General features: G+C 37.3%; 1 protein-coding gene across 1 annotated transcript in view; it reads right to left on the bottom strand.

Annotated features, from left to right (window-relative positions):
• Window positions 1-22,581, bottom strand: part of LOC104272776 (neurexin-1) — a gene marked incomplete at both ends in the record, with an annotated part of 71,391 nt that overhangs the window by 7,307 nt on the left and 41,503 nt on the right. Inside the window, 3 exons of the mRNA XM_009867864.1 lie at window positions 14,320-14,510; window positions 15,049-15,430; window positions 20,410-20,532. Coding sequence (XP_009866166.1) covers window positions 14,320-14,510; window positions 15,049-15,430; window positions 20,410-20,532 — 696 coding nt within the window. The remainder of the gene's footprint in view (window positions 1-14,319; window positions 14,511-15,048; window positions 15,431-20,409; window positions 20,533-22,581) is intronic.

Here is a 22,581-nt window from a genome sequence, read left to right as displayed (position 1 = left end):
GTTCAGCCTGGAGAAGAGGAGACTCAGGGGGGACCTTATCACTCTCTACAACTGCCTGAAGGGAGGGTGTAGTCAGGTGGGGGTTGGGCTCTTCTTCCGGGCAATGAGTGACAGGACTAGAGGGCACGGTCTGAAACTGCGTCAGGGCAGGTTTAGGCTGGATCTCAGGAAGCCCTTCCTCACGGAGAGCATGCTCAGGCACTGGGATGCACTGCCTAGGGAAGTGGTGGAGTCACCATCCCTGGAGGGGTTTAAGGAGAGGCTGGATGTGGCACTTAGTGCCATGGTCTGGCCGATGTGGTGGTGGGACATAGGCTGGACTTGATGATCTCAGAGGTCTTTTCCAGCCTCAACAATTCTGTGACTCTGTGAAAAAAGCAGTAAGTGGAGCACTAGGATCCATCTGAAGTCCATATATATAGACTCATCCATTTAAAAGTATGCCAATAAATAAAGGGTTTAGGGACACATCTAAGGAGAAGCTTAGGGATACCATTGTTAAGCAGTGAAATGACTGATTCTCACCACCAAAATTCACACCCTCCATCAGTCATATGGGAATAGGGGGGAGTTAGATGCCTTTAAAATGGCAATCTGCACACTGAGCAAACAGAATTTTATTGCCAAAAATAATTCAGATGACAGACAGTTATTATAAACAGCTCTCTCTGATGAACCTCAGACAACTTACTCCGGATTAAAAGCTAGCGCTTTTCTTCCTGTAATTCGTAGCTCTGAGACTTACTTTGAAAGGACATAACTCTTAAACAATTCAGGCTGTGTCTTTCATATGTTGTGTGTCTTTGGCAGGCAGAACAGTTATCTTTCAAATCAACAGAACCCACCTCTCTAAAGTCTGCCTTAAGTGTCAAAACTATAAGTTTAACTTGGTGCTTTCAATACCTGTTGCTCAAGACATGCTGCAGAAAAGATTCTGAGCTTTGTTTGGCCAGAGAGGAGAAGCATGCTCAGCATAAACGTGGCCATAGCTAAAAGGCATTGGTCCTTCTCCTGGCAGGCAAGATATGCCTGATTCCTTCAGTCACAGACAGAAAGGAATAAAAAGAAAACCATGGTTTCCTATATCTAGCCTAAGTTTGCTGTCCTGCCCTGTTATCCTCTAACTCAGAAAAAGCAGTCATCTTTGCAAGCTTTGTGGGAGTGCTCTGAACATGCCCGCAGGCAAGCCCCTTCAGGCATGCAGGAGAAGGACCATTTGAGTCCTGAGAAGCACTGAACCTGTTTGAAGGAAGGTGCTTACGGGAACAGCAACAGCATCAGCTCAGTGATAAAATTCTTACTCTGCCTGTCCATTAAATCCTCACCGATGATGTTTTATCCTAGCATAATTTTTCAATAGACTATCTGAATATATATATTCTAATCTACGTTGTGCTTCCCAGTACATCGCCCATTCTGGATGATTTTAGAGCCGAGGTTGCAGGATGTACCAAAGTGTGTTTCTGCATCACCTCAAATACAGAATGGTTCTTTTTCTAAGTGTTTACCAAATGTTGTAGGCAGATTTTAGAGTGACAGAACTCAGAACATACTAGCTATCACCACTACCCCATGCTGCTAATATTAATCTCCCTCTTATCAGTGCAAGCCACAGTCACACCTTTTCCTGGTTCTCCTGGCATACTTGCTTGTTCTCAAGGGAGTGCAATTTAGTGCTGTTTGTAATGTTTGTAATGTAAACAGTTTGCCTGCAAGGAAATGGCCTGAAGCAAACAAATGTCTACCATACTGTGAAAAAATATACCAGCCCTAAAACACAGCTGTATTTGAATTACTGAAATAGAGATAAAAAGCTTAGGAACAGGCATATTATTAATCTTATAAGCCATTTGACCGAAAGTCTCAGCAACCTTTATAGCACCATATACTGAGAAACAGCAAACTTTCTCCATTCTACGTAGACCATGTGAAAAGTAAGATATTACTTTCTTCTAGAACTTTGAGGTTCAGTATAAATCTCAGAAGCACGATAACAGACAGAACAGATTAAAATCTGATGATCCATATATTCTCACAAATGGGACATAATTAATTCACAGTAGAAAAACTTCAGTATTTTTCAATCAGCTGAACTGGAAATGAAGTCAAAACTCTTTCCTCCTTATAAAGGTTCTTCATGTTTTTCTCATGGGGATCATCTACAAAGCGAAACCCTTCAGGTTTCCTGAAGTCCTGTGCTTTTTGTCATTGTCAGCTCAGAACAGAAAGATAAATCATCTCAATTGATTCAAAGAGGGAAATTCCAGAGAACAATACTAAGAAAATCACTTCTAGGCTAAAAAGGTTAAACTTGTTCTATTGTACATGACACATGCATCCTCTTTCTAAACCTCCCAACATGTACACTGTCCAAACATTTTTATACTGTGACTGATTAAACCTTTAAAATGGTAAACTTTCAGATCGATGCTCTGCTAATTACCAAGATCCATCCCTCAGGCATACTGAGATTACTAAATACAGTCATACAGCAATTATCAGTTGTGATAGCAGAAGTCTGGGTCAGTGTGTCAGCATGTGAACCTGAATTTGGAATATTTGCTCCTGAAAATACACCCTGAAATATTTTCATCTAGGTATCATATGCACAGAAGTATGATACATTGAGTCTATATAAACTGTAACTCCACTCTTCTTACAGTTACTTAAGTCTATTGGCAAGTAGAACAGATCATTATATACTATTGAAGATACAGTTTCTACAAATGAAGACATGTTCTGGATAATATTTTAACTTCGTTGATGCTTAAAATAACTCGAGTTCTGCTTTTTGCACTACACTAATACATATAATGTATTGAGCAGCCCATACGGACTATTAGACTTCATCTTTCATTAAGTATATACCAGATTTTTTTTTTATAACTATGAGCTAAAATGCAATATCGAAAGTGGTTTGAGTTTGGTGGTGATGGCATAAAACCATACTTTCAGAGACAAAACTCAATTAAGGGATAGTTTCTGGAATTAATTAATAATTTTTTAAAAAATTTTTTTTCACTTGGTTTTCTTGTATGTGCCATCACAAATATTTTGTATAGCTGCTTTTATTACAGTTAATCACATGCTTCATTTTCATGTTGATCTCAATGAAGCAGTCTCCTACAAAACTCAATGACTAGAAATTCAGACAAGGCAGAATTGCAGAAAATCACGTTAATGAAAATATCTGTATATTGAACATGCATTAGCAGAGGTCAGAAAAGACAACGTTTGTCTCTGCTCCTACTAAAACAGATCAGAGGAATCAACGCAGCACAATGCAAATTTCCAGGTTCTCTCCTCTTTTTCAGTTACCTAAAGACAGCTTTACTAATGGAAGTATTTCACCCTCTAAAACAAGATTAATCCTTTGTTGTGTATCTGCCTGCTTACCCTTATGAATTACGGGTAAGTTATTTCATTAAGTAAGGTATCACAGATCATCAAATCAGTCGTATGAGATCATGACACTAGCTGTGGCCTAAATGCAATACTATCACAATACTGATACCACTGAAAATGTGTGACCATTTCAGGAGTTGTACACAGAGGAAATGCAATTCTTTACTTCCTTCTTTCAACAGTTGAGCATATTTTTAAGTTGATATAGAAAGGGACGTACTTGTATTACGTAGTGTTACACAGTGTTACTTGTATTACGCAGTGTTACACAGTTTCTGGAACAAAAGTTTAGCTATTACCTTTACGTGAATGTAGTTTCTTCTGAAGTTTATTTTGATTTTTAAATGTACTCCTGAAAAGGTCTCCTTTGTGTTTTGGTGGGGTTTTTTTGTGTTTTGGGGTGCTTTTTTGTTTTTGTGGGTTTTGTTTGTTTGTTGAGGTTTTTTGTTGGTTCGATTATTTTTTGGTTGTTGCTGTTTTGGTTTTGGTTTTTTTTTCATAATCATCCTGACTTTCCTTAATTTATAATGGAAACCAACTGATTTATATAAAATGTATCACCTGACATAAAGAAAGTAGCAGGCAGTAAAGAAATAAGTGAGAGAATAAAACACTCCAGTACTCCAAGATTTACTTCTGATATCTGGAGAAGCTTCAAATAAAACAGTTGGGGAGTAGATAGTTCTTAATTTTACATCTCTTTTCTCACTTGTATCAGAAGTCAGTACACAGAGTTAACCCCTTCTATTTAGAGGGTGTCGATTGTTCTCTCCTTTTTTTTAAGCAAAAAAAATGGCACTACGCTACAGTGTTTCTCACTGGCATGTACATTGCAAGCCAGAGGAATCAATTGGAAGGCAGCAAATCAGAGTTACACTTATAAATCATGGCAATAATACTAATGGTCAGTTGTATCATAAGCACTGACAAAGAGAAGAATTTAATGGGTTAAATTTATATCTTTTACTTACAATGCAAATTTGAATTTATTTCAACAGGAGCTTTCCTATTTACACCTATGTATCTCTTTTCTGACTTCGAGCTGATTTATGCTTTGAGGAACAAGAGCATTTAACACAGAAACCCAAGTTCTCAATGTATTCATTACTGGAATCACACTTATGAAAAAACACACAGAACGCCACACAACAGTGAGTCACACACAACTGTTGGTGAAACAACACTGCCAAATCCTTCTGTAATAAAATATCTCTTTTTTTTATCCCAAGTCTCTACACTTCTTCAAAAGAAGAGTTTTGCAAATGCTAGACTAAATAAATTTGAAATAAAATTTTAAGATGCTGCTTTATTTATTTCTTTTCTGAATAACTAGAAGAAATACTTTACTACTTGGCACTGCTGACAGGTCACCTCACAGACTTTCCTCCCTTCCTGATTCATGCCCACACCCAAGAATTCTTACATGATACATGCTGGTGGGCAAAATGTATTCACTTAATTTACCAACTACCATTGTCTTCAAATACTAGTAGAGACGGAATTATTATCCACGTGTATATAGTGGTAACAACAACAAGCAGGTTAACCAGGATACAGTTAGGCTTCTTCAGATTAGGAAATCTATTTGGTTTTTTGCACATATCTGGTGTTAATTTCTTGAACATTATTCTTGAAAAGAGCCATTACTTCAAATATGGTTTAATAGATGAATGAAAGCAAAACAAAAATGAGAAAATAAAACAGTAGGAGGAATTAGGCTTTTTCATAACCCATAAAGACAATATCCCTGCAATGTTTTCATATGGCTACCCAAAGGCATCTTTGCTCCAAAAGCAGCCACTCTTTTGTGTTTTGTTGGGCTGTACTTTCAGCTACTCTCTTAATTTTTCATTTTAGCAGAAATCTCTCTGTCCTGTTTCTAATGTCACATTGTACTAAATCACTACTAGGGCTAGGAACAAGAGTGCTTCTGCAGTGTACCAGAGAGGTATTACTCCCCAAGAAAGAGATGGATAGCCCTAGCATACATGGTGGGTTCTGAAAGCACAACTGGCACCTCTGCAATTCCTTTATATGACATATGAAAATGCAAAGGAACATCTGGCTGTGGTGAAACCGAGGTGTCAGGCACACTCTTCTCCAAATACGCTATTTCAAAATGATCAAGCATATAACAGCTTCTTCCCTCAGGCAGGCAGAGAGGAATGAAGATTGCAAAGATGGAGAAATACCATAGGGAAAGTCTAATCTCAAAAGAAAAAAGTGCCCACTTTCTTCATAAAACAGATCATTTACTCTTACAAGATCAATAGAAATCGCTTTGTAGTATCTTAATAGTTGCACAGTGAAGTACTAGGTGGAACTTAACGTAAGAAGAGCCACACAGTCCTAACTCTCAATATTTTGAAGCACCTGAAATGTGAAAATAAATTACTCATACACAAGCTGAATATGCACTGACCTAAACGCAGTAGACAACATCCTGATCTTGAATCAAGCAATATTGTCTCAAACGAAAACGTCAGGTAGGCCTCTAGATACCTTTGACATTCAATAAAATATAGAAGCCTACTTGTCCTTAGTGACCTTTTCCAACCTCCAACGTCCAAAAGCACCTACCATTTACTTTTTGCAATAGGCAGAGTGGATTGGTGACTTTTCTTTCAGATGTGGGGTTTCAACTCACACTTTAGAAAAGAAATTGGGCCTGAGCAGCAGCGGAGTGGTGATTCTAGAGTTCATTATTCATGCTTCAGTGTTTCCTTTTTGTTTCATATCAAAAAACCTATGTGATCCTTTCAAAATGTTTATGAAATAATTGTTCTTTTTTGACTGAATCAAGAAGGCTGCTGTGATCATAACCCAAAAACAAACTGGAGGACAGTTGACAAAGATTTAAATGGTGCATCCCCACAGATTCTGTAGCACATATACTCGAGCATATGCCTTTTCAAATCTCTCTTTACAGTGGAGAATATGCACTTGCTGTGCATTCACAGGCCTTTTTGGTGCTGGAGGAAAGCATGACTGAATATTGACTACCACTGGCAAGGGCACTTGATGGAAGACATGGACAAGTAAACTTAGTGGTTTATGCCCAGTTATTCACTTCAAAGAGTTCATTCTATAGCTTCAGTATTGATTTGTGGTTGAAGCCTTTTGGTTTCGATGTGGTTTGGTTTTTTTTGGAAAAAGAAAAAAAGTAGGCTTTTTCAAATATTTTTCTTATTCAGGTGATGAATTCCATCACTTTTAGACTCCCTCTCACCTAAGAAGGGAAAGGGCAGCCAGTTTACAGGCTCTGCTGAGTTATCTGTCCTTTCAAAGACTTCAGGGAAGAGGCAGTTGTATGATGTGACAAGCAGTGCCTTCTTTCACATTTTCTGTAGTGATAACCGAGCAAGGCAAAACAATTACAGGGGAAAAAACAGGACTTATGGGTTAAGCAAGTTGCTCTTTTGGGAAGGAATACAGAAACTGATCTCTTCAGCCCAAATCTACACTACTTTCACTTTCTTCCCTGAATGCCACATTAAAGGTTATTAAAAAAAACCCAAACCCAAAATCACCAGCACTGAAATATGAGGACTGCGGGTTTTCTGTAGTCATCCTTACTGGCATTTAGGACATATTGTAGTTATTTGTGAAGAGACAATAATAATTTGATTAGAGCAATGCATCTTAATCCACACTGACCAAAAAAAAAAAAAAAAAAAAAAGAGAGAGAGTGAGAATTAAAAGGCAGCGGAGGGAACTTACTTCGTGGGTGCACCACAAAGATCACCTTACAGATTTCTCTTGCCACCAATTTCTACGGCAGTCTGCTCTGGAGACATACTTTCTCCTCTACCTTTCTCCAAGTCTCCTGATTCCATCACACTACTCATAACTGCATTTTAAGACTTTTTGTGCTTGGTACAAATGTGCTTCTGTCTAGAAACTTCTTCTCATTCTGTTGTTATGTAAAACAGTGGTTTTACACCTCAGTGCTAGTGGATGTGCTCTCCCTTTTGCAGTCACCCCTTGGTGCTCAGTTTTCATTGCTATTACACTTTTTGGCTTTGTTCAGAACTGTTAAATAGCTATGTAAAAATGCCTGTGTTTCACAAGGAAGTACAAATATGTGATAGAAAGCATGTGTGTTTGTGGGGGAAACAACAATGACACGACAACATCCTTAGTAGCCAAGTTCTGAATAGGCAAAAGTAGATACTCAAAAGGCAAGTGCTCAAGTCTGAACATTCCCCTAGATTTCTCCAGGTTAAAATGAAAATCACCATTTCTACAACAATCCCCTTCTCAAATGACATATATTCTCAAACAAGAAACAGTAACACAAAACCATTTAACATTTTTCTTAACAATAAAAATTGTCAGATTCCCAGACACTTCACTCTTTGTGTCTTTCCCCTCCCAAAGACTAGATGGAAAGCACTGGCTTTGAAAAAAATTAAATAGACTTAAAACTAAAACTGTCTGCTTGTCAAATGGAACGTGACAAAATTTGGTGGTGCATGTAAACTGGTAAATAATAAAAACCTAACTGCCATATAAATGTGTGTAGCAATCCACCTCCCATAGAACTGATGCTACGCCAGTTACTCTGTGTGAGGGGGATGGTTGTGGTGGAGAGGTGAGCCAATCAAGCACATCAAATGTCCTTCATTCTTTTCCTGTTCTGACCATTATCGTACATTGTATACATACGAAAAATAGACAAAACCTAACGAAGCCAGCCAGCATTTTCATGGCATAGTATACTTAGATTTCCCTTCCTCCTGACATCTTCTGAAATCATTTACTTACTCTCTGCTTTAATAGTCAACACATGCTCTTAGTGGAATATTTTTCAAAACAGTGAGGAATTCCTCTTTCCAACAGGCATCCTAGACTTCAGAGATCATCATCTACAAAGCTCTTCCTTTAGCTAGTACTTCAGGCAAGATTCTCCACATAAACACACCAAAAATCTGAGAGGTTAAACCTTCTAATTTTGAATGTATATTTGCAGAGGGAAACTTTTTCTCCAATATTACCAGCCTCTTGCTCAAGACAATCACTTCCAGACTCTGAGGATATTACATGAAGCAGCACCTTTGCAAAAAGGAATACTCAGTCATCAAGACCTATGGGGGTGGCATGATCATACCCATGACAGCATATCTTGAAATCAAGTTTAGGATGTGCTTCTTGGCTGGGAGGTGTTAGAATTGAGTGGAGTGTATTTACAATAAATATCCAGATTTTGTCATACATTTTAAGAGTACACCTTTACTGTATTACTCTTAGCATAACTTTTTCTTAGTATTCTAGAGGAGCTTGAAAGGAATTCCACAACCAGCAATGGTATTAACCTGCATGCAGAACAGCTGTAGGAACATAGGCCAATCTCTCCATGTAAGACACTGAAAAGAGTAGGGAAAAGAAGCAGAGAGCAAAAACTTTCTCTCACCAAAGCAATCGGAAAGTCTACTGCAATACTGTTGACTTCACAGAACTTAGCACAAGCACTAGAGTATTTTCTTTTATTTTTATTTAATTCAGAAATACCAGGGTAGATATTTTTTCCTATCTGATAATTTCAGAAATTAGGATACAATTTCTCAAGACCTAGCATTGCCAAAATTATTTTCTCACCCTGCTAGACAGCCTAGCTGGTTGGAAGCAATATGTGTCAAGGTACAAAGAAAGGAGGATAAAGGAATTTGCATTAGACCAGGTTGTCCAGTCACCTACTGTTAATTTGTCTGGTTTTGTGCTATACCAGAAGCTTCAAAGGAGATCTTTCAGTTTTAAGTCCCTTATTTTTCCCTGTGTACAGAAGCTGCTTTCCCAACACCATCAGGACGATGATGGCTGTGTTTGCCAATGTCTGCTCCAACAGGCCACATCAGGAAGATCTATTTGCTGTTGATAGTATTTAGAACTCTGCATTTGGAACATAACATTATTTCTGCATGAAGAGTTCATAGCCCACTGGCAAGGTCATTCCAATTACCTCGTGCATGTTTATCTAAGAAATTTAAGCATTAATACTCATTCATTTGTACTAATTTGTGTTTTTATATAAAATACTTTTCTGTGCTTCTTAAAACTTTGTTTCTTAGAAACAGAAGCATGAAGCATCACTGCCGTTGAAGAGATCTTGTAATATAAAGAACAACATGTAACACAGAAATAATTATGGGGTTAATATAAAACAACAGGGACAAATATTATATGAAATTGAAGCAATTTCAATTTCCATTGCCGGAACTAGAACTAGATCAAGACTAATTTAGTTCAGTTTTGCATAGCATGAATAACCTACTTTGACAGGAAAGTGAGATATCAATAGATTAAGTGACTATACGAATCATCAATGAATATGCCAGGCTAGTAAATCTACTGATAATTTAGTTAATTGCATTAAAAGTTTACAAGGGGGAATTAATTGCCAAGTGAGTCTTTATGTACATGTAGGAAGTATATTCCAGTTCATTTGTAAAAACCACTGAGGTGATACCAGAAATTAATATAATTACTTTTCTTTTAGATGCTTCAGAGAAGGCTGTTTGCACATTACTGGGGAAAACAGCAAATGAAAAAGCAAACACATATAGCAATAGCAGCCATATCTCGTAAAGGAATAGAGGAAGCCAGAGGTCAGTGAAGAGCTAAGAAATAAAAGTAAAGCAGACAAAATGGAGATCTAGACAGGTTTTTTAAATCCAAGAAAGTAAAAAAAGCACAAGGAAGCTGATTATGATGTATGCTCTAATATGAATAGCATTTTTTGAGGGCACAGTGGTATACCAGGAATAACATACACCTTAAAATGGACTCTAAAATTAGCAATTTAGGAAAGCCATGTGGAAGAGGATAACAGTGAGAATAGTTGAATATATGGATGTTAACTCAAAAAGAAAAGCATGTTGAGTTGGGTGAGATTTTGTCATGGTGATTTACTTTTAAAAAGAAAATATAGTTAGCCTAATATCAAAATTGGAATGACTGCAGTTCATCCCGGAGGACAGAGCATAGCTAGAAAGTTTGGAATAGGATGGGATACTCAAATACAGGAACTACCAGTCTCCTAGAAAAGTTTGTAACTATTTATTGTTAAATATAAAATAACAGGACCATTCCTTATCTTTTCATTTTGTAGAAGTATGGTATTCCAACCTTTCACTTCCATTTACAAATAATTAAAACACTAAAATATTTTATGCTTGTAACAGATATTCCAAGAGAGTTGTGAGTGGACTTCGTAGGGTTTTGTACGTTTGCTGTTTAAAGAAAGAGTGAAAACTTCGGAGATTAAAATAGTGCCTGTATATGCAGGTGAGAGACAAAAGGAAGTTTAAAACCTAGATACAGAAGGAGATACAAAGCCATGCTTGAGGATGTTCCTCCTCCTTGAAAGCAGATCACACACCTTCAAATATTTAGTAAAAAAATAAATAAATAATTCTAACAGAACTCCACCTTCCCACACCACAGCAAGAGAATGTGTAGACGGAAGAGACTCTCCAGCTGTTGCAATACTGACAGTCTGAATAAAGGAGAGGTCTCTTCAAAGTGAGGAACAAGAGCACAAGTCAAATTCCACTTCCACTTGTGCTTTTGTGCCCCGTTGATGCTACTCAAGACCCTTCAGACCATAAGTGCACAGCATCAAGCCCACAAGCCAGAATTCGCCTCTGCCCAACTATTTCAGTCTGCAGAGGCCTCGAACAGTGGCCGCATTAACCATCTGAGCTATACTGAAAGCAGGACAGGGAATCTGCTCGTGAAATACATGAAAGGCAATTTGCCATGTAACTGGCTCTTGGCAGGCTTGAGCTGTCTTGCCTTTGCTGTTAAGACTCATTTATCTTCACGGGTTATCTGCTAGAACTGCACCCGACTACACTTTGCTAATTTTCCCTGCTATGAGAAACACCACAGTTCTTGAAATCCAAACACAGAACTATGTTGACTCATTAATTTGTCTCTCGTTTATAATTTGCCCATCTAATCGCAGCAATAATCAATCTATAGAGTTAATAGAAGTGTTTCCACAGGTATCCACTCCAATCCACAGAAACTGTACCACAGGTTATGCAGGGAATCTGTGTCTCTAATAATAAACTTTCTATGTTATATAGCCAAATCCTACACACAAAAGGGAGCATATAGTGGAAATTCTCTCCTGTACTTTTATGGCAACTATCTGCTTCACCAGACAACTGGCATGATATGTGGGTTCTACAAGACAATCTGTGTCATAGCGTCATCCTGAATTCACTGTGTATTTGCAGAAAAACTGCATATATACGATTTACGTTTCCAGGATTAGGCTGGACTTCAGCACCTGAGATCTGGTAACTCTACAATTACCCAGAAAAGCTGCAGATTCTGTATTATCTGTACATGTATTTCACCTAATGCTAGCTCTGGTTAAATAGAATTATTGATATCGCTAGCAGGAAGTATAAGTTTGAATTTGCTTTGCTGCTAGGGCTAAAGTAATATAGGACAATGAATTAGCTATAGCTGCATGTTGATACATGGAGTGTTTATAGCATAACAGAAATGTGTCATCCTAAAATACTGACATAAAATAGAAAAGAACAAGCCACAGGAACGTATTTCAGCCGAAGACAAAGGAGGAAAAAACAATAATGAAAGGCAATTCCTGTGTGATCTACTGTAGGTGATCCTGTCCTAGTAGTGGAGTTGGACTAGACGATCTTTTGAGGTCTCTTCCAACCCCTAATATTCTGTGATTCTTTGATTCTGTGCAATTTTTTCTCTTTTTTAGCTACTGGCTAAAATGTTTTAGCTTGAAGTCTCCCAAAAATTTAACAAAAATTCTCATGATATGTGACATGTCATAGTCAACTGAAGCTGATTGAGCAAAACATAACAGAATACATCTAAAAAAATAAAATGAAACATACTATTATGAGAAAACAAAGGTTGAGGACTTGTGTACATTAGACCAGTTTGAGAAAGATGCTCACTATATGTTACTGTATTGAGTATGTCAAGCTTGCTATTCTTTTACTATCCACATTCCCTGGGTGGTGACTTACAGAAAACCACCACCTAATACAATTCACCTTTACCTCCTCAAGTCATTGTATATTTTTTCATGCTCTTCAGGGGTTTTTTTTCCAATGGAATTCAAGGTTAGAAAATGCACCAGGTATGGATCCAATTTTACTTCAAAAGCGTGAAACAAAAGTGGAATTTTCAAAGTGAAGAAAACAAAAGAATGTTGGATTTTATAGGTTATCCCCGCTGATGAGCTGTCTCTGTGAACGCACTAAGCGGTGCGTTTAGTGAAATAACAGTGCCCTCTAGTGCCTTTATTAAGTACATTTTTTTTTCTTAGATATAGCAACATACCAAACCACCATATTCAGTTTGGAAAAAATGTAAAATGATTGTGTTAAGATAGTTACCAGTTCTTAACATGATAATTTTTCCTACTCGTGTCTAATCAATATTCCAGAGAAAAAATAATAAATACATACATGTGCATATGCATATGCATAATTAGTACACATTGGAAAAAAAATTAAATACAGATACGTAAATATGCATACGCATAAGTAATACTCATCCTTGCAAAAAACGTGAAAGAATAAAGTGGATGGTTTCTCTAAAGCATGAAAATTAATGTTGAAATATTACATTCTCTCAATAATCATGGAACATGTTTACAAGAATGTGAAAACGATAACACGGCACGAATTTCAAACAAGATTTTGAGAATGGAGCGTGAGCTGGTCAAAAAGCATTTTCAATAAAGAAACTCTTACCAAAGATTACGACACATCAAGATAGAGTTTTCACAATATCTCTTACAATCTTAATAGCACTTTCAAGTGAAGCAAACATGTAAAATATCACAAAATCCAGAATAATTACTAAGGTCAGCTCATTATCCATGACTCAAAGGTAGTTAAAAGAAAATCCAGCAAGCAATAAGCTCTTGATGGAATATTAATATCTACTTTGAACATCCTCACTTTTGAAATATTAATTTTTCTTTGACTTTTATGAAATTTTGGTTTTCCTAACAAGACCTTTTATAAAGAATGCTAAAATACACAATACTTTTTCACATGACCAGAACAGATCTTCTTATATCTGTATTTAAAAAGTATACTTATGTGTGCTTTCAAAGATATAGTTTCCTCTGAAGAAAATTAGCTTTTCAGAAACCCATCCTTACAACTGAGCACTATTACTTATTTCAAAATACACACATATATCAGTTTGGTTTATTAAAATTGATTTTAAGAATCTAGATAGACTTATAAAATGCAGGTTTAGACATATAAAACCAAGTTTATCCCACCCTGCAATTAAAATTATAACATATTACATATTTAAGTGAGTTATGTTTATGGTTCGATACAGCTGGCAGCTTGCATTTATAACTCATTCACTGGAGGACGGCCACATAGATGCTTTACTTACAAGAAATTTTATGATAGCAAAATACTGCACTGCATTTATTTTCTCAACAACAGGTTTTATGTGGAATATTGAACCGTAGGGGGCAGGTCAAAGTGTTCTCCAATTCTCTAACATAGAGATTTAGTTCTGAAAATCTTCTGTAGTCATACTGCAAAACTTGGGGTCTTTCTGTATGCCACTTATACAACTTACGTTCATGTAAAAATCAAGCATTTTTCATAGACTTTTTAGAGCTCCATTAGATCCTCAGATATATTTGCTACATATGGACCACTCTGTGCTCTTGCCATTTCCTCCTTTTATTCCTGTGTCACTTTCATACCTTTAAAGTTGTGCCTAACTGTGCAGATCTGCTACTAAATTCTCATTGTCAGACTAACAAAGATGATGTCATCTTGTGACCATATCAATTATTAGAAAATAAATTTCATATCATATTACAAAATTACACTGTACTTTACATACATGTACAGGTTACACAGAAGTGTCTGTACTTACTTTTGAGATCTAAATTCCTGGCTCCTGCTGTGCTCTGTGTTGTGATTTTCGTGTCAATCTTTACAGTGTGGAGATTGTTGGTATCCCTTGATATCATCACATTATGCCACTGGTTGTCATTCAGAGGTTTATTAGAACTTCCTTTGATGAGATTTGCACCATTTCCCAAGTCAAACACATAGTGCAAATATCTGGGAAAAGAGAAAAAATTGGAAAAGTTTCCTTTTTCTTTACATAGCAAGTGGGCAGTAATTAATATATTTACTATTTCCTATTTCCTTTTATTCCTCGGTAGTGCTGGTAAAACCAGAAGACAGTAATGAATGACGGACAGGGAAGCAACCTTGATTCAGGGAAATCACCATTCGCTCAGATGAGCTGAGATGCAATCCCAAGCTTCTGGAAAGTAACACGCACTCCGTGTACCAACATGGGCATACATACGTAGAGAGAGAACAAGAGGAAGGCTACAAACTAGTACTCCTTTGTGGTAAACACCATAGAAGTTACACCTATTATTTACTTTCATATTTTCCTGGCATCTAGCTTCACCTGAAAGAAAGAGTCGCAATAAAAGCACATGAAGTTTAACACAAAGAAACATTCATCAACCATATACGCACAGTCAGATAAAGGTTTCCTAAAAGGTATCCTAAACTTTTCCTTGTATTTCTCCTGCATATACATTTTGAATAGATTGTGTTTGTCATCATGCTAATCCATACATACCCTTTTACTAACTCAACCACAATGAAATCATTTCCATCGCCACTGTTATAAAGTATCAATCCATCCAGAGAGGTTGTTTTGAACTGGAAAAAAAGGTGCATAGATGTATATGCTTGTAGCGTGGCCAACGCAACATAACTTGCTTTTGTTTTAAAGGTTACAGGGTCTGCTATGATGTTCCTGAACCCAAATCTTGCATTTAGCTCACAATAATCGATGTCTCCATTTTTACATAAGTCAATGTATGCCATGCCATTAAATGTAAGACTCTGTAGATGCCCAATGAAATTAGAAGGCACAGAAGACAGGTAGCGCCGTTCTGTTATTATTCCTGTTTCTATGTTGTGGAATTCCAGTCGCGTGTGATCACCAGCCATTTGACCTTTAAACAGCAACAAGAAAACACATGTTAGCATCTGAAAAGGGAGGTCAAAAAGCATGTTGTGATTAAGTATCTGCATCAATATCACGATTTTCAGAACGTGCAAGGCCAAATCTTGGCTCTGGAGAGGATTCTTCTAAATTCACCCAAACTATCTGTAAATTTCGGGGAGCCTTTCCACTGAGTTCAGTATGTTTGGATAAGGCCAACAGCAAGACTTCTAAACTTAAACACAATACCACAGTATTTCAAACTGCCAATGAAATCCCTCAGTTTTTTTGCACTTAACTGGATGAGTGGTTTTACTACAAGCAAGTGCAATTAATTAACATGACCTGAGAACCACAAAGGCAAATCTCAGAGCTAAAAACTACAACATGAATATTTCATGGAAGAGAGACATAACAGTTCAGGGGATATTCCATGTCTTTTTCTTAAAAGTGCATGATTTGGCAAGAGTTAAAAAGGATTCCTGTTTAAGCTGTTTTAGGTATACTAATGCTGGCTCTGTTGCAAAACTCTGTGCTACAAGAGTGGACAGAGCCTTCCTTGAAAGGTACCTTTGTACCATGGGGATAAACAGTGGGAGAAGGGGACAGAGCCCAAGAGACGGACAGAGCAAAAAGTCTGCAGCAAGGGTGTATGCCAGTGTCTTGTAATCCTGAAAATAGCATGGGCTTTGCTTACACCAGAAAGGTGGCCAAACCCAAGCCTCACAGCTACCTTTGAGTCTTTCTTCATCAGGCAAGGACTCCTGCACAGCAGAAAGCCTAAAATTTGCTGACCATGCACCTAATGGGAAGGAAAGTATCAACACTGCCAGGGTACACTACATACAAGTCAGGTAAATTTTAAAGCTAGTTATTAAATACCTTACTCAGCACATCAAAATTGCACCCACTGAAGAGTTGCCTTTTCTAATAGAGCTTAGATTTTTTTCCATGTTTGCTTTAAAGAAGGCTGATTCATGGTCACGTTGTGTGAGTATGATGAGAAAGCAGTTTTTTATTACTAATTAATTTTACCACTTAATTCATCTTTTACAAACCATGACCTAGATTTCCCAGGTGTCTCTCATGGGGTACAAAGAAGCTGAACAGCAGGCCTTAGCCAAGCTAGAATAAATACTGGCATAAAACTGCTCTGTAATACATGTTCCCACTATTGTGGTGCAAAGCTGTGGCCAGGATGAGTTTCTTCTGTCCTTCCCTTAACTAGTGCTAAACACAGGTTGGCTGTGTTTAGCACTACTGCAGAAAGCACTGAGGCAGGATTAAACAGCTGCACCTTTATAGGTTTTACAAGCAAGTGTCTGTGTAGATGTGTGTGAACAGGGAAGAGATGAATGCAGATACTTGGGCTTTGCCCAGGGAGATGGATTCACCAACAGGTTATGCCACAGCACTGAGATACAAATACAGGTATCAATGAAGTTACAGTGAAAACAGGTCTGCAAGCTTTAATGCCATTCAGACCACACACACAAATTTCTCTAATAACTTATGATAAATATTTACAAGCAGCTGACTAGGCTTGGAGATGCATTTGACTAACTCTACTGAAGTCACTGAACACCATCATCCTCTGGGATCTGCAGTCCTATGGCTGAGCACTGCAAGAGGCACCTAAATCCTCAAGGACAGCTTTCTGAGCATTCTTGTTTCTAAACATCAGTTCTGAAGATACTACTTCCACTGATGTCTTAAGCAAAGAGAGGTTCTTCGTTGCAGTAATGAGTCAGGGAGCTGTCTCAAAAAAAAAAAAAAAAGCCAAATTGGTAACTTTCTACAAGGCCAAGAGCTGTGTACCGGTTCACAGCCAGAGAGCTGAAGATCACGCCTTAGAGAGGAATGTTATGTATTCCAGTCTTATATCACTTCAGATGGCATTGCATAAATGTCGTGGCAAAAATCCACTAAGCTTTGGCCTGCAGCACAGTATCCTCACCACATTCATGACGATCACATGACGATCCTTTTGTCATAAGCGTAGTAGTAAAAATGTTTCAGAATCTGGGCTCACATGGGAAGTCTCCCTCTTAACATTTCAGTTGTACAAACATGCTAACAGGACTTGAGACTTCACATAATGCTCCACAGTATTTGCAACTACTGGAGTGAATAAAGAAAGACACTGCAGAGACTGCAGTTTGTGCTTACAGGGTTGATGGTTTCGGTGGGTTTTGGTTTTTTGTTTTGTTTTGTGAGGGTTTTTAAGTCGTCGAGTTAGTGCACAACACTTATTACTGATTGTAATGCTGTGGGACATCATACAAAAGGCCGAGTGAATTTCTGCTCGTGGTGATTATAGATAATCCTTTCAATTATCAAGCTCTAGTGACCTCCTTCAGTCCTTTTTTATTTTCTATACATTTCCAGAAAATAAAGGGCATCAGTGTTGCAAGTATTTAAATTCTTCTATGGTGAGGAAGATTGTCAAAATCACCTGTATGAGCTCCAATGAAAGCTAGTTATGTTTCTGAAAGATATTATTTATCCATGCACAAATGAATAGGTGCTATTTCATAACCTGTAAAAACGGAAAGTCAGGCTGAATTATTTAACGGCTTTCCCTCCAGCTTAAGCTTTCTGAATGTGATGAGTTTTCTTTCCATATATAAGAAATGGAGTCAAAAAAGGAAAACTGTGTGTGGTGAAGGGAAGCTGGAATTTTTGAGGGGAAAGCCAGTTTTTTCCTCATGCTTTCTACAAGATTGTAAATAAGCTTTCACAGGAATTATTACGGGATTAATATTTTAAGCACGTTTCTGATCATTGGGACATCTGAAGAAAAGTTCTAAGTAGTTTAGAGCAAGAGCACTCAAATCTGATGGGACAACACTTCCACTACCCCTGCAGGAAATTCAAAGCTACAACACATTAAATTGCATAGTGTACATTTGTAACTTAAGCTCATTAAGTTTTTGATGACACATTTTGTTGGGAAAAAAAATAAAAATCACAATGGCAATAAATACTTTCCGTGTAGAAAATGTAATATTCCTGGGACTAGACAGCAGATTTCCCATGTTATCAAACTTCCCACTTGCCTCTAGCACCTTCTTTCATGCCTGTTCCCTCCTCACTGATAAGAGGCAGACATAGGTTGGAGACATAACTTCCTGCAGGGAGTTTCAAAGAATTTTTTCCTCCAAAATACTGTGATGACTTTCTCACTTTGGATGAAGAACATTAAACATCTGTGGAGTATGCAAACGTAGGCAACTTCCAGCTTGAAGCACTGAGGGGGATTTACAGTCAACTTGCCATCTTCTGATAAAGGTACTGGAATACAAGTGTTGTACCAGAAAGCTGGACCCACAGGCAACACTTTTGCTTAGTCACAAGGCAACTGAAAAGACTCGCTGGCTTAATAGCTAGAATAGATGATTCCAGGCGTAAGGGACCTACAATAATCACCTAGCTGACCAAAAGTTAAAGCATGTTATTCAGCGCATTATCCAAATGCCTCTTAGACACTGACAGGCTTGGGCATAGACCACCCCTCTAGGAAGCCTGTTCCAGTGTCTCAGCTATTTGCTGAGACCATGGTATTTGATAGCAACTAGAGTTATCTTCAGTGGAAAGTGATTACAAGAACTTACAGTCCTGCATTCTTTACTTATTCCTTAACCTGGCTGGACTACGTATGATAGAAACCTCATTTTCATCTTAATCCTTTCACATCTATTTTGAACTTTTCTGAAGATGCACTAAACAGCTGAGACTGAACCCAAAGGTGAAAACAGTACTTCCTGGTGGTTTTGAAACCTGTAGTATTTGTAAATAAGAAATCTGCCATGAGGAGAGCCCAGGAAGAGAGCATTTGGTTCTAGACACTATATTTTATTCAGATCTAACCAGCTTCCTCTAACTAGAAAACGTCCCCAAAGTAGTCTTGTTGCAGTTGAAGCAGCAGGATTGTAAAGTTTTTTTAGCACAGTTCCTCAAGTACTATGTATTTATTTTCACAAAGAAAATAACAGGTTTAGGGCATCTACTTTCTTGAGAGAATGACCCAAAGCATCATCACCTAACACAAAATAAATATTTGCTTCACCTCTGAAGATCTATTGGCAATGTCTGATTCTAGAAAATATGTTCTCACAAGTATATGAATACATAGCAACTATTTTTCTACCAGGAATGTGGCCTTCAGTGTTCTTCTGGGGTGAAAAGGCACTATTAAAGGAGATTTCCTTTTTAAAGCCCATTAAAAGTTTTACCATCTTAACAAAGCTTAGAGCCAATGATATAAGCTATTTAATACTTAAAAAAAAACAAGGGAAAATACTAAATTCCTAAAATAAAATTAAGCATATTGTATTGCACAAGGAATCATGGCCAGAAGCCAAGTCTGTTGCTATTAACAACACATGTGTAAGCCTTACCTCTAGCAGAACAAAAATCAAAAAGTATTCTCCACTATAATTTCTGATAATATATACATAGAAATATATTTCTAACGTCTGCTAGCATTCATGTCATGTTTTTTCTCCCTTCTCAACTACTATTTTAATATTTGAGAAAAAAACTGTTGCCTAACATTCAATTATTGAGGACAGCTGATGCAAGGTTTAAAACACAATAGAATATCCTTCAAACATTTATGAAACTCTTTCTTACAGCAATGGCTTAGAATTTAACCTTAGTATAAACTTAGTGTGTTGCCAAAAGCATTTTACTTGCCTTCTCATTAGTGATGTATCAAGTGACTTCTCTCCAAATACTGTATAAAAACGCTCATTTAAGTCAGCATGAAGGCTTTCATTAATTCCAATAGCAACATTAGAGTAACATTACTATCAAGTGTAATAATGCACTTGTAGTACCAGTATTTCAAGATGCACAACATGGATATTGGATCTTACCCAAGAAAAGAACAAAACATCTGTTGCTTTCAGATAAAGGCATTTTACTTCCGTCATTTTTTTGTTTTGTGTTTCCCCCCAGTAACATGGAGTCACAATGCCACACTACCTGTCATGGCCTGCTGGTCATCCACCATTAACTTTAAACTTTTTCCTCGCCGAACCACACGAACTGTGTGCCACTCATTATCATTGAGGTTATAGCCAGCAAAAAGGGTTTCTGGACCTTTGCCTGTAGGATATGCCAAACAGTCATTATGCAGTCTTTAAATCAGTTTACACGTGAACCTCACAGAGAGACAGAGAGACTGGCTGGGCAAATGTTAAAACTCACCAAAAGTCACATCAAGCAAGAAAATTACAAAGTGTAAACAAACCTAAAAATATAACACTAGAAATACTTGTACTATATATTTAACTATACAAATGTATTGTATATGCACATACAATTAACCAGGTTGTCATAAATAGGCACAGTCAATATGGACTTGGTTATGCACTTTCCAGTCACATCTCTCTCTAAGAAATGGAAATGTCAGCATGTGTTTAGAAAGCTGGATTTTTGTTCCTTCATTAAAAATAGTTTGGGGAAAAGGTACAAGTGGTAAATGTGGGTGCACACGTGTGTCATATTTTTCTTGATCTATGTCAGCTTCTCTGACTATGCTTATTTATTATGGCTTCTCAGAAAACTATCTATTATCTTATCATCCAGAAGACATGTTAAAATTCAGATCCAGTACCTTCTGATGTGCTGAACCAATAAAAACTTCTGTGCTCAAACCTGAGTTCTTGGAACTATATGGTGACCATCCAAAACATAAAACTAGTCTGCAATTAACAGATTATTTTCTTGCAAAACAGAGACTCTCTGACATGTTTTTTACTTCCAGTAGCAGAGTAAAGCCTGCTAATAACTAAGCAACATTTTACACAAAACCAGTAGGGTTATACCAAGTCAGACAATTACCTCCACTACATCCTTCTGGGTGACTACATCCCATGTATCAGCTTTCTCTTAAAATGGATATGCCACTGGCTCTGAAACTCTCCCACATTTCTTTTTGGATCCTTTTCTAACCAGTGCAGGCTCACTGTGATGGATGAGGTCTATTAATAAATGGGCAATATATGACATTGACTAAAATCAAGGCCTCTCTGACTTTAGGACTGCACAGAGGGAAAAAGATACCTATAGCTTGATCTAACTGTTCAGCATTTTGGACAGATTTCACATCAGACTATTTCTATATTCTAACAGCATTTTTTTTTTTTTAATTGCTGCTGGTTTATTGCCCTGCATTTATATGCTTTTATCTTTGCTATTTTAAGCTTGTTAGGGGATCTCCAGGAATAAAAATACTAGCTACAGCAAAGGCAATGAGACTCTGATGACATAAAGTTGCTTTCCCTGTGCTTCGCTTTCAACACTTGGCTAGGAAAGGCGTGCAAATCCAGCAGAAAGAGATGTCGATGCACTCGCTGGTGTCAACTATCTGAACTGTTCTGTTCCTTAGGCACTTACTTTCTCTGGTGAGAGAAAGATCAGTTATGCACAAAGCTTGAGTGAATAATATTCTCTTTGGATATGGTGATATAGATGCAGCGAATAATGTTCTTTAAGCAATTTCTATTATTCTATTGGATACTTCAATGGAAGTGATCTGGGAGACAAGGAATGGATTTAAAAATAGTGCTTAAATGGCATAAGTAACAGTCTTAGTGAGAGTCAATAGGCCTGCCTAGAAATATATCACTATTATTTAAACACCTTAAACCTTCATTTGTTCATCCAACTCCTTTTTTTATTTTATTATTTTTAAGTAGTTGAGCTACTTAGTCTCCCTTATCTCACAACAGATCTCCAAGACCTAAAAGCATATGCAATGTTAATTTGCTCTCACATTACATGAATGGGACACTGCAGATAGTTGTTAAAGATGCTTCAGTGAATATAAATACCAAACTCAACTTGGCTGCCCACATTTATGCAGGCAAATATGTCTATTATCTTTTAATGGTTAGAGACACTTAAACTCTTCCTTCTGTAAAAATTAAGTGTATGTTTTCCTATGTACCAGTGTACTAATCTGGCAAGAGTACTCCAAGTGGAAAAAATAATCATGTCAGAACTATCTGTAAAGTTGTCTTTAAGTGCCCACAATTCAAAGCTGGATTAAGAGGAACTACGGTGAAAGGGTTATTGTTTTCGTCTCCATCACACCATGTTGCATCTCAGCAAAATAGCAAAGTTTTCCACAGCAGCTGGAGTGGCGGATGA

Source organism: Apaloderma vittatum, unplaced genomic scaffold (assembly GCF_000703405.1).
Source record: "Apaloderma vittatum isolate BGI_N311 unplaced genomic scaffold, ASM70340v1 scaffold7874, whole genome shotgun sequence".
Taxonomy (NCBI): domain Eukaryota; kingdom Metazoa; phylum Chordata; class Aves; order Trogoniformes; family Trogonidae; genus Apaloderma; species Apaloderma vittatum.
The sequence above is the reverse complement of the archived record's forward strand: the minus strand, read 5'-3'. Positions and strand labels throughout refer to the sequence as shown.